The sequence below is a fragment of the Mandrillus leucophaeus genome, unplaced genomic scaffold (genome assembly GCF_000951045.1).
Source record: "Mandrillus leucophaeus isolate KB7577 unplaced genomic scaffold, Mleu.le_1.0 Scaffold3, whole genome shotgun sequence".
NCBI lineage: Eukaryota > Metazoa > Chordata > Mammalia > Primates > Cercopithecidae > Mandrillus > Mandrillus leucophaeus.
The window spans coordinates 9,854,991-9,867,072 of NW_012103142.1; the positions used below are offsets into that span (position 1 = coordinate 9,854,991).

Sequence of the window (12,082 nt, forward strand, 5' to 3'; positions counted from 1 at the left end):
CCGAGTTTTTTTTTTTTTTTTTTTTTTTTTTAATTATTGTGATTGAGTGGAAAAAACATCAACTTGGGAGTCAGGCAGACCAGATTTGCAATCTTAACTGACTCGTCTAAAAGGAGTCAGAGATAGTATCTGACATAGAGATGGTGCTCAAGAAGTTATGCCCCTTTCTTGCCTTCTAAAGCTCAGTTTTCTCATCTGTAAAATAGGAATAATCCCACCTCCCTTAGGTTGGCTGTGATACCAGAGGCCACTGCACACCTTAAGAGGTCCTGCAGCGTAGTTCTCAAGAAAGTTTATTTCCCCTGAGTTCTAATCAAGGACTTGGGCCACTGCTCTGGGCACAGCCTCCAGGATGTGTCTCTCTGGTTGCATCTGAGGAAATGAGTGCGTCCCCATGGTCAGGGACAGGTCGCCAGGAATCCCCTACTGCCCTCTTGACTGCTAACATTTCAGAGTTGAGAAGGAAGAAGAAAGGGAGGGAAGAAGGTGGGGAAGAAAACACTCATTATTCAAGGATGAGGCTAGTTTCCCTTTGAAGTTTTGGGGGGGCTGGGGCCCCCTGTTCACCTGTTGCACCCCTGAGAGTTCAGGAGGGCAGGGCTCACCCACTCATGGCTTCAGTCCACCCCACTGGCCTCCTTATGGCCGGGACACACACATCCTCATGCCTGGGATTCCTCAGGGCTCAGCCAAGTCTCAAGGGTGGGTCACCAGGGGCTGGGCCAGTGGGCAATGCATGGTTGACCCTGGGTGGCAGCCAGATCGGAGTCTTAGCTACACATCGTGGAATGCAAACTTCCTTGCCAGACTCCTCCTGGAGCCTGATCTGGGGCACCGGCCCTGTGGGGTGGGGTGTGGAGTTGCAGAGTGGGAGGGAGATGGCCCTGAGCCTGAGTTAGAGGCAGGCATGGTTGGGGACACCACTGCAGGCTGGGAGAAAAGGAAGCTGGGGGCCGGGCGCGGTGAATCAAGCCTGTAATCCCAGCACTTTGGGAGGCCGAGACGGGCGGATCACGAGGTCAGGAGATCGAGACCATCCTGGCTAACACGGTGAAACCCCATCTCTACCAAAAAATACAAAAAACTAGCCGGGCGAAGTGGCGGGCGCCTGTAGTCCCAGCTACTCGGGAGGCTGAGGCAGGAGAATGGCGTAAACCCGGGAGGCGGAGCTTGCAGTGAGCTGAGATCCGGCCACTGCACTCCAGTCTGGGCAACAGAGCCAGACTCAGTCTCAAAAAAAAAAAAAAAAAGAAAAAGAAAAGGAAGCTGGGAGCCCCCACCTCTGCCTCAGATCAAGAACTACACAGAAACCCCTCTAGGCACCCAACATACCCAACTAGATGAAGCCCAGCCAGTTGTTTTCCTGGCTTAGGGGTGCAGTGTGGGGGTGCTGGCCTGGTGGAGGTGGTAGAAGATCGAGACGGGCTGTGTGTATCCTGCAGAGCAGCTGTGAAGTTGGGAGCTAGTGAGCAGTTTATAAAGGAGACGGATTATTTCCCCAACACAGCCCGACACTCTGCCACAGCTCAGACCCCTCCTGGGGGCCAGAAAAGAGTGTTCACCCATGAACCATCTTCCTCTGGACCTATCTACCATCTGAGAACCACCCTTAGACCCAGGTTACCATGGCTTCTGCCCTCCACCGGGTACTATGGAGGGCCCTGGTCTGCCCTCTCTCTGGGGCAAGAAGTCAGTAGGATGAGGGGGACATGCCCCCAGAGGGCACACCACGTCCCTCGAGACCCTGCCTAAATGGCCCTGAGCCCGCTTCAAGGGCTTCTTCCCTGGCCAGTCCTCCTGAAGGGGGCACACATCTGTCCATGGGGACAAAGGGGCGGCTGTTTATGGGCCAGGATGAAGGATGGAGGTTTATGGGCCTGGATGGAACTTTGGAGGTTCAGGCTGAGGTCCTTAATGAGAGGGAAGGAGCCAAGTGGGTAGAGAAGGGGGTGTGGAGCTCCGTTTGCACTCTTGTGGCAGGCCTAACACCCCACACCCCACAACCCTTTGGCCTAACATCATCCGCACAAACCAGCCAAAAGCCAATCATGGCTGCTTTGCCTGACTCACCCTACAGAGCTCAGATTCCACCCCTAAAAGGTGCCTGGGCCTTGAGTTTAGAGAAGAGTTCCTGCAGCAGCGGGCTGGGTGGAAAGGAGAGATGGGGCTGACTCCAGCTGCCTCTCCAGCAGCAAGGACTAAGGGAAGGGTGCAGGGCAGGCGAGGCCTCCTGCCTGAGCCTAGGGATGCCTCTTCTGGCAGAGCCAGGCCTGTCTGACTCAGAGGGTGGGGTGACCCAGGCAGCTCTCACCGCCCAGGGCACCCCTGGGGACCTGTTGGGCCAGTTTTCCCGTATTTGCCACACTGACATTTAATTTTTAATTCCTCATATGCATCACCCTGGAGATGGCTTGATTCAGACTGGGGAGGGCAAGAGAGAGAACCCCAGAAAATACAACCCTGCTGCCACCCAATGTTCTATGGACCCAGCTCTCAGAAGCAGAGGGACAGGCCAGGCGCGGTGGTGCACACCTGTAATCCCAGCACTTCAGGAGGCCGAGGTGGGCGTATCATGAGGTCAGGTGATAGAGAGACCATCCTGGCTAATACAGTGAAACCCTATCTCTACTAAAAATACAAAAAATTAGCCCGGCGTGGTGGCGGGCGCCTGTAGTCCCAGCTACTCAGGAGGCTGAGGCAGGAGAGTGGCGTGAACCCGGGAGGCGGAGCTTGCAGTGAGCCAAGATTGTGCCACTACACTCCAGCCTGGGTGACAGAGCAAGACTCCGTCTCAAAAAAAAAAAAAAGAAAAAAAAGAAGAAAAAGAAACAGAGGGACAGGCTCCAGCTTGCTCTCTGGGCCCAGTCTCCCTGAGAAGGAGGGAGAAAGGATCACCCCTCACTCAGCCAGACCTCCGGTGGTGTACACAGGGCACAGGGCCAGCCTGGGGAGAAGGCCTGGCTCCTGTCCCTGCTTCTATCGAGCCCAGTGGCCTGGGCAGGGCCCTCCCCTCCCCAGGCCTCAGTGTTCTCACGTTGACCTTGACAACTGCTGTAGTCCTCCCACCTCTGAAGTTTGGTGGCTCAAATTCAGCTCCTCAGGGATCCCCAAGCAGGAAGGTGGGGTTGCCCCAGTAGCTGGAAAACCTCCCTTTCCAGAGGTGGAAACAGAGCTCAAGGAGGGTTCCATGTGTCGTTAGGGCCTGACTTCTCCAGTGGCCCTCCAGGGAGCTGACCACACCGTCTACCCTTCCGTTAGGAAGTCATTTTAACACAGATAGTCGTGGCTGGGGAGACCCTTGAGGACCATGCAGTATGACCCCCACTGTTGGGCAAGAAGCCAGAGGCCCAGGGAGAGGAAGGGGCTGGCCTGCAGCCACCCCGAATCCCAGCAGCAGAGCTGGGACTGGTACCAGCTGCTGGAGTCTCAGCCCCTGGTCCCATCCCAGCCACTGAGGGATCCCGAGGTCCTTTTTTTAGCTGGCCTTTGGCTGCCGGATGCCTGAGAAACACTTCGTAATTCCCAGCACCCTCAGCACACAGAGCGAGGGAGCTCTGGGGAAGGGGGCAGGAGTGTGCCTGTCGCTGCCCTGTCCCCTTCTCTCTAGCCCTGTCCCCTGGCAGGCTCCTGTAGGGCACTGACAGGGAGGGTGGGCTCAGAGGATGGCCCAGGCCTGGAGAGAGCTCACAGGCCCTCGTGGGGCCTGTCACCTGACTTCTTGGGCACTGCTACCCCGTACCTCCCCTTCGCACTGGGCAGCCTGGCCTGAGAGATGCCTCTGAATGTGGGAAGGGAGGACAGGGAGGGGTGGAGGCCCGGCCGGCTAGGACAGTGTCAGGCAGGGCTAGGCACTGTCCCAGCTCCCCACCCACCCTGACTTGGCGGGGCTGGGGGACGGGGTGTGTGCGTGTGCATGTGTGTGTGAGCCCACACCCACACAGAGCTCGCTTCTTTTGGCACACAGACGCTTTTGAGCCAATCCTCCCCATCCTCCCAGCCTTCTGTCCCTGCTGAAAGAAAGCAAAGGACCTGGCTAGGGCCTGCAGGAGAGGAGTCAGGTCAGACAAGAGAGAATTAAGCTGCCAGCCAGATTCCCCTCCACCCGGGAGCAGGCAACAAACGGCATGGAAGCTGCCCTATCTTGTGACCTGAGTGAGGAGCACAGAACAGTCCCTGTGATGCAGGCCACTGGGCCAAGGGTTCCTAATCTGAAGGCACATCATGGGAGGGCTTTAGTCCCCTGCTGAAATTGTAAGCAAAACTAGGTGTATGTGACTCACAGCCTCATCATAGGTCAAAAGCATCTATGAGCCGAAAGAGGCAAGAGGCCTGGTGCCCGGCAGACCCAGACTGCTGGACAGGGATTCAGAGAGGCAGGCAAGGGAGGTGGAAGTGGTTTTGCCGCCTGGTCCTGGAAGGAGAAGAAAAAAGCTTCTATGTAGTGAGTGGAGGGAGAGTAGAACGGCCTGAATAGAACTTGGATCCTGGAGCCTGGCTTCAGGGATTCCAGTCACGGCTCTATCACTTAGCCGCATGACCTTAAGCAAGTTACTCCCCTCTGTGCCTCAGTTTCTCTGCCTGTAACATGGGGATTAATAACAGCACCTTGCTCGAAGGGTGGCTTTGTTAACACACGTGGTCCACGTGGCATGGTGCCTGGCGCACAGTGAGCACTCAGCACGTGGTGGCCAAGATCACAGGCCGTGCCACTGGATGGGGTCGGCAAGTCGCTCTGCCTGCCTTTGCCCAGTTAGCCAGCACTGAGGGAACGGGTAAACTTCCCCTTCCTGGTTCAGTTCCTGTCTCTGTAAAATGAGGCCCCTTTCAGCCATCGGTTCACCAGGTGTCCATTCTCTCACCCTCACCAGTGAGGGGGCGTAAGTTTTTAGGGAGAAGCCCCCTTTTCCTGGGACTGGTTCTGAGGCTTGCACAAAAGAACTGCTCCCAGGAAGCACTTTCCCAGGACAAGCTGGAACTCAGGCCTGCCCAGCTAGCCCAGCCCACTCCAGGGGCCCCGGAGCCTTTGGCCAGGCCTGCCTGGGGTCTGTGCAGCCCCTGAGTCATGTTCTGCCCAGACCAGATCCAAACCAGAGCCTGGGAGGGCTGGCAGGCGAGGATCTGCCCTGGTCCTTGAGGGGCCCGCAGCAGATAGGTGGGGGGAGATAAGGATGCCGACCAATCAGAATGAACTCAGCTGGGACCACATTAACTCTTTAGTTGCTGCTTTTGGGGGTGGTCCAGATCTAGGGGAGGGGCAGGACAGCAGGAACCACTCCAGGGGCAACAGCCATTTCTACTCTGTAGAGAAGTATTTCTGTCGTGTTTTTTTGTTTGTTTGTTTGTTTTTGAGACAGAGTCTTGCTCTCTCGTCCAGGCTGGAGTACAGTGGTGCCATCTCAGCTCACTGCAACCTCCGCCTCCAGGTTCAAGCAATTCTCCTACCTCAGCCTCCTGAGTACCTGGGATTACAGGTGCGTGCCACCATACCTGGCTAATTTTTGTATTTTTAGTACAGACGGGGTTTCAGCACGTTGGCCAAGCTGGTCTCGAACTCCTGACCTCATGATCCGCTCACTTCGGCCCCCCAAAGTGCTGGGATTACAGGAGTGAGCCACCACGCCTGGCCGTATTTCAGTAATTTTTTTTTTATTCCCATTTTACAGATGAATGTTTTAGTATTTTACCGACTGGTAGAGGTATGTCAACCCTGGGCCCACACTACTATGAATCTGGGTATGTGTGTTGAGGGTAAGTGACAGGAGAGAATCTAATTAACCTCCCAATATAGAATATTTCAGGCTGAGCACAGTGGTTCAGCCTGTAATCTCAGCACTTTGGAAACTGAAGTGGGTGGATCACCTGAGGTCAGGAGACCAGGTGAGACCAGCCTGGCCAACATGATGAAACTCAGTCTCTACTAAAAATACAAAAAAAAAATGCTGGGAGTGGTGGTGGGCGCCTGTAATTACAGCTACTTGGGAGGTTGAGGCAGGAGAATCGCTTAAACCTGGGAGGTGGAGGTTGCAGGGAGCCGAGATTACACCATTGCACCACTCCAGCCTGGGTGACAAGAGCAAAATTCAGTCTGGGAAAAAAAAAAAAAGGAATATTTCAAACTGATTTTATCTGCATTTATGGGTGCAATCACTTCTGTCAGAGTTTTATGCATTCTCTGGAAACAAAGTTAGGGGCTGACTCATTTTTTTTTTTCTTTGTTTTTAAGACAGGGTCTCACTCTGTCACCCAGGCTGAAATGCAGTAGTGCAATCATAGTTCACTGCAGCCTCAACCTCCTGAGCTCAAGCCATCCTCCTGCCTCAGCCTCCCAAGTAGCTGGGACTATAGGCACACACCACCACAACTGACTAATTTTTAAATTTTTTGTAGAGATAGGGTTGGGCTATATTGCCCAGGCTAGTCTTGAACTCCTGGCCTCAAGTGATCCTCCCACCTTGGCCTTCCAAAGTGCTAGGATTCCAAGCTGACTTATTTGATTTATACCTTGTTGGTGGTGTTTTCTATATTGGTGTGCCTCTTTCTATATTTATCTATATTGTCCACAAATTGCTTTTATAAGCAGAAAATAAATTATTTAAAGTTGTATTCCCAGAGATCTGTGTGCTCAGCCCTCCACAGAGAGGCCTTAGAAATGCAGCAAGGAGAATGTAAGACTGCCTCTGTCCCATCTAGAATCTTAGGTCTGATTGTTGAGGTTGGACATAGCAGAAAAAATTGGTGATGGGGAGAGGAAGGTGGTTGTGCCAGGCAGTGCTAGGCAGGAGGTATGGGGACCCAGGATGAATGTGTGGGGTGCCATGAAGTCTAACAGACTCCTGAGAGCTCAGACCAGGGCAAGGGGCCTTTCAGTCCAGGCAGTACTAAACCCTCATGGAGGCAAGAAGATGCCGTGACCCCGGTGACAGCATTGTGCCACCCATGACCCAGGTCCGACAGACAGGAGTGAGCCTCAAATCTAGGAGCCTGGTGTTTAGACTGGCTCTGGCCTGGGCTGTCTAGTAAGCAGCCACTGGCCACAAGCAGCCATTGAGCACTTAACATGTCTCAGTCAGAAGCGGGATGTGCTATATAAGTAGTACACCAGATTTTTTTTTTTTTTGAGACAGAGTCTTGCTCTGTCTCCCAGGCTGGCGTGCAGTGGCCTAATCTCGGCTCACTACAACCTCCGCCTCCCGGGTTCAAGCGATTCTCCTGCCTCAGCCTCCCGAGTAGCTGGGACTACAGGCATCCATCACCATGCCTGGTTAATTTTTTTTTTTTTTTTTGTATTTTTAGTAGAGATGGGGTTTCACCATATTGGCCAGGCTGGTCTCAAACTCCTGACCTTGTGATCCGCCCGCCTCAGCCTCCCAAAGTGCTGGGATTACAGGCGTGAGCCACCACACCCGGCCCAGATTTTAAAGACTTAGTATGAAAAAAAGAATGTAAAATAGCCCATTAGTATTTTTTATATTGATTGAATGTTGTAATGACACTCTTTTTTTTTTCTTTTGAGATAGAGTCTTGCTCTGTCACCCAGGCTGGAGTGCAGTGGTGCGATCTTGGCTCACAAGCTCCGCCTCCCGGCTCCACGCCATTCTCCTGCCTCAGCCTCCCGAATAGCTGGGACTACAGGTGCTTGCCACCACACCCGACTATTTTTTTTTTTTTTTGTATATTTAGTAGAGACAGGGTTTCAGCATATTAGCTAGGATGGTCTCAATCTCCTGACCTCGTGATCCACCCATCTTGGCCTCCCAAAGTGCTGGGATTACAGGCGTGAGCCAGCACGCCTCCCGCAATGACACTCTTTTGAATATACTGGGTTAAGCAAAATATATTTGTCTCCTGCAGTGGGCAAGGAGCTCCTTGAGAACAGCAACGCTGGCCCAGTCATCTCTGTATCCAGCACCTAATGCAGGGCCTGGCACAAAGCAGACAGTCATCAGTGACTGTGGAAAATGAACCCTGCTTGGCTGAGGGTACCCACTGCTATATCACTCCTGCACACAAGTTCTCCATAACTTCTCCTTGGGCTTGGCCCTGAACAAGCTGGCATCCCTAATCCTAAACTTCCTGCTGTGAGCCTCGGCCATGCCTCCTTCCAGTAGCCCCCCTTCAGCATCAGGAAGGAAGGGGTGGGTGGAGGGTGCAGCTGATGTCCACTCAGGCTGGGGCAGGCCTGGTGTCCCCACCCAGAGCAGACCCTCCAACCTCAGAGCAGAATCGTACTCACCAGCGGAAGGAAGGTCAGCAGGGGCCGGACTCTTGGCCGAGCTTTCAGCGTGGCTGTTCCTGACTCGCTCACTGTGTTAAACCGATTGTCTCCATAATAGATGCCATCTAGAGAACACAAGTGAGGGGACACTATAAGCTGGAGATCCAAGGCATCCGGTCACCCAAGTTTAATCTGCCCTTCAGCTCCCAGTGAGGAAAGCCAGGGCCTGCATGTCCCCCAGTTTTGGACTCAGCTAAGCGCCTCTGACATAATCAGATCTTATGGATGAGATGTGCGCTAATGGGGCCAGCTGAGGTGGCGCTGGGTGAGGGACTGATGTTCCTGGGGCTTTCAGCCCCCTGCAGCCATCTCTCTCCCAATCCACAACCACCACCCTGCATTGATCCTGAGCCTTCTCTCCCACAGCAATGGTCCCTTGTTTTCAGAGCCCAGGGAGCCCGGCTAAGGGCCCAGCCGAAGCTTATCTCTGAGAGAGGGGGGAAAACAAGCCGGCTTTTCCCTCGAGTGTTTAAATTTCTAATCTGAAACATGCAGAGCAGATGAAGCCACCTGCTGCCCCCAGGGGCCAATATTCCATCATCTGGACTCCTTAACTCAAGATTTCCCTGACTACCAAACCACAGATGCTTGTGTACATGGCTTTCTTTAACGAACCCTGGAGGGCAGAGCAGAAAAAACGGGACGGTAGGGTCAGTGTGACCTGGTTAAAACATCCCAGCTCTGCCGCTGACTGCTCACGTGGCTTAACCTCTCCGGGTCTCAGTTTTCCCATCTGTACAGTGGGAGTGATGACAGTGCCGTAGAGCACTGTCGTGAGGAGTGAGTGTGGCCAGGGCAGAGTAAGTGCTCAGCAAACATGCTTGTTTCCCCTGTAGGAAGATGATATGAAGGACCTTCCTCTTCCTCCAGTTACTGAGCCTGTGCTCCGTGCTGCTCTATGGCAGTGGGAGGGTGCGAGGGGCCACTCACATCACATCACATCCCTTTCTCAACTCCCTCATGACCCTTGATACACACTGACAAGAAATTCACACTCCCTTGGCAGGGATCGCTGTGGCCCTCCTGCTATGTGGCTTGTGAGCAAAGAGGGCTTTCGTCCATTTAACAAGGTGTGGAGGACTTTCCCCGATAGCCAGAGAGGAGAGAAGAAAGGTCAGAATCCCAGTTAGCCAGAAGTCTAACTGGGACTTTGAGTTAATCATGATTACTTTTATCCTTGTACGTGACTTTAGGAGAAAATTGCAAGAAAGCCAAATGATTTATTCGAAAGAGACTGGGCTTGTCAGGAAGATCCTGGGATCAGACTACATCCATCCCAAATCCCAGCACCCCATGTGAGCATCTGGGCTTTGGATGTGACAGGGAGACTCCTGGGAGGGCTCCAGCAGCTGGAGGTGGTGTCCTCGGTGTGCAGCCCTCCCAAGGCAGGAAGCTGGCTGGGACACTCAAGCTTCTCCACCTCTCAAATGGAGCCCGAACGTTGGGTTCTCTGTGTGCTCTGCGCGTCCCTGGAAATTCCAGTTCCCAGCACTGCCCTGCCCCGTGCACTCTGGGCAAATATGATTTTCCAGTCCCAGTTGCCAGGCTCCATGACTGAGGCTGCAGACCAAGATCGGACGGGGCATCGGGGAGGGAGCTTAAGATCTGACCCCATGGGAAACAACAAAAGTAGCTCACACCCAACAGCCACCACGAGAGCCCCCGATTCCCTCACTTCCGAGAGTCTGCGTGTTGACACCGGGATCCCCTGGGGCATTCTCTAGAGAGGGCTGTGTGGATGCCAAGGCCCTAGACCTGACGTGATGTGGCTACCTGGACCCTTAACAGGACTGGGGGTGGGTGAGGATTGCCACAGGGACTGCGTGAGAGCCACGCTCCTAGGCAGGGCTCTAATCATTTTATTTAATCTCTGCACCGATGTTGGGATCTAGGGAGCCTCCTTCCTACAGTTGAGTTATTGTCATATTAATGGCTACTCTTGTTGGGTGCCTACGAGCTTTAGAAGTGTTATATCTGAGCAACTTGGCAAGGATGATAACTGTAATAGTAATAATAATGAAGGGTAAAAACTTACTGAGCACCATTTTTTTTTTAATCCTTTTTTTTTTTTTTGAGATGGAGTCTTTTTTTTTTGGTTATAAAGATGAGAGGTTTCTATGTTGCCCAAGCTGGCCTTGAAAGCCTAGTCTCGCCTCCTTATGCTCCGGGACAACAGGCCTGAGCCACCACAGATCCCCTTGCTCTGTCACTCAGGCTGGAGTGCAGTGGCATGATCTCGGCTCACTGCAACCTGTGCCTCCCTGGTTTAAGCAATTCTCCTGCCTCAGCCTCCCAAGTAGTTAGGATTACAGGTGTGCGCCAGTGCCACCATGCCCAGCTAATTTTTGTATTTTTAGTAGAGACAGGGTTTCACCATGTTGGCCAGGCTGGTCTCAAACTCCTGAATTCAGGTGATCCACCCACCTCGGCCTCCCAAAGTGCTGGGATTACCGGTGTGAGCCACACGCCCGGCCTACTGAGCACCTGTAATGATCCGGACACTGTTCCAAGCACCTTACACATTATTCATTCATTTAATTCTCAAAACGGCCCCATGCAAATTGGTACAGTCATTATCCCTGTTTTACAGATGAGGAAACCGAGGCACAAGGAGGTCAAATAACTTGCCCAAAGCCTCAGAGTAAGTGTTGAAGCCAGGGTCTCCCTCAAGGGCCTGACTTCTAAACCACCATACACACACCCCCAAAGGAAAGAGTCATAACCCCACCGTGTACAGGGCTGAGGAAGGCTTGGCTTGGCTCTGGCCAGCGAGCAGCTCTGGGAAGCAGCGGGAGGTGACGCAGCTTGTTTGAAGCCTGCTGGTCAGGATGGAGTCGGATCTGAACTGTGGCCGTCTGACCCTCAAGCAGGCGCTCTAACCGCCTCACAGATCCCATGACTCAGCCCTGACTCTGAGCCACTGTTGTTTTGCTTCCTTTGTGGTTGTTTCAAGCAGTGAAATCCTTTCTAAGAATATAACTGTTCTCTGTAAAACATATAGAAGGGTAGTGGCTGTGGTTGAGGCCGGGCTGGAAGGCCCAGGTGGCTCCTCTCCCCATCAGGCACCTCTGGAAAATCAGATTTGATTTCCCAGTCTGAAGAGGAGTGGGTAGGAGTCAGAGAGGGAAACATGTTACGGAAGCAGAGGTGGGGTGATGCGCTGTGAGAGGGGTTCAGCAGCCACAGCTGGCTTTGAAGATGGAAGGCGGCTACTGGCCAAGGACTGTGGGCTGCCTCTAGCAGCCAGAACAGGCAAGGAAACAGACTCTCCTGGAGCCTCCAGAGAGGAACAAAGTCTTGCCAACACCTTAATTGAGCCCACTGAGACCTGTGTCAGAGTTATGACCTGCAGAATTGTAAGATAGTAAATTTGTTATCAAAATAAGAAAAGGGGCTGGGCGCGGTGGCTCACATCTGTAATCCCAGCACTTTGGGAGGCTGAGGTGGGTGGATCACGAGGTCGGGAGATCGAGACCATCCTGGCTAACACAGTGAAACCTCATCTCTACTAAAAATACAAAAAATTAGCCAGGTGTGGTGGCACACACCGTAGTCCCAGCTACTCAGGAGGCTGAGGCTGGAGAATCACCTGAACCAGGGAGGCGGAGGCTGCAGTGAGCCGAGATCGCCACTGCACTCCAGTCTGAGCCACAGAGTGAGACTCTGTCTCAATAATAATAATAATAATAATAAAATAAGAAAAGGAGGTGTGGGGCTAGGCGTGGCGGCTCACGCCTATAATCCCAGCACTTTGGGAGGCTGAGGTGAGTGGATCATGAGGTTAGGAGTTCAAGACCAGCCTGGCCA

General features: G+C 53.2%; 1 protein-coding gene across 1 annotated transcript in view; it reads right to left on the reverse strand.

The window, feature by feature from the left end:
• The window catches only part of LOC105544410 (chromosome unknown open reading frame, human C6orf132), a 48,787-nt gene that overhangs the window by 23,599 nt on the left and 13,106 nt on the right, over positions 1-12,082 (reverse strand). Inside the window, exons 2-3 of the mRNA XM_011986897.1 lie at positions 8,234-8,340; positions 6,041-6,085 (exon numbers count right to left, since the gene is read on the reverse strand). Of these exons, the coding sequence (XP_011842287.1) occupies positions 6,041-6,085; positions 8,234-8,340 (152 nt within the window). The remainder of the gene's footprint in view (positions 1-6,040; positions 6,086-8,233; positions 8,341-12,082) is intronic.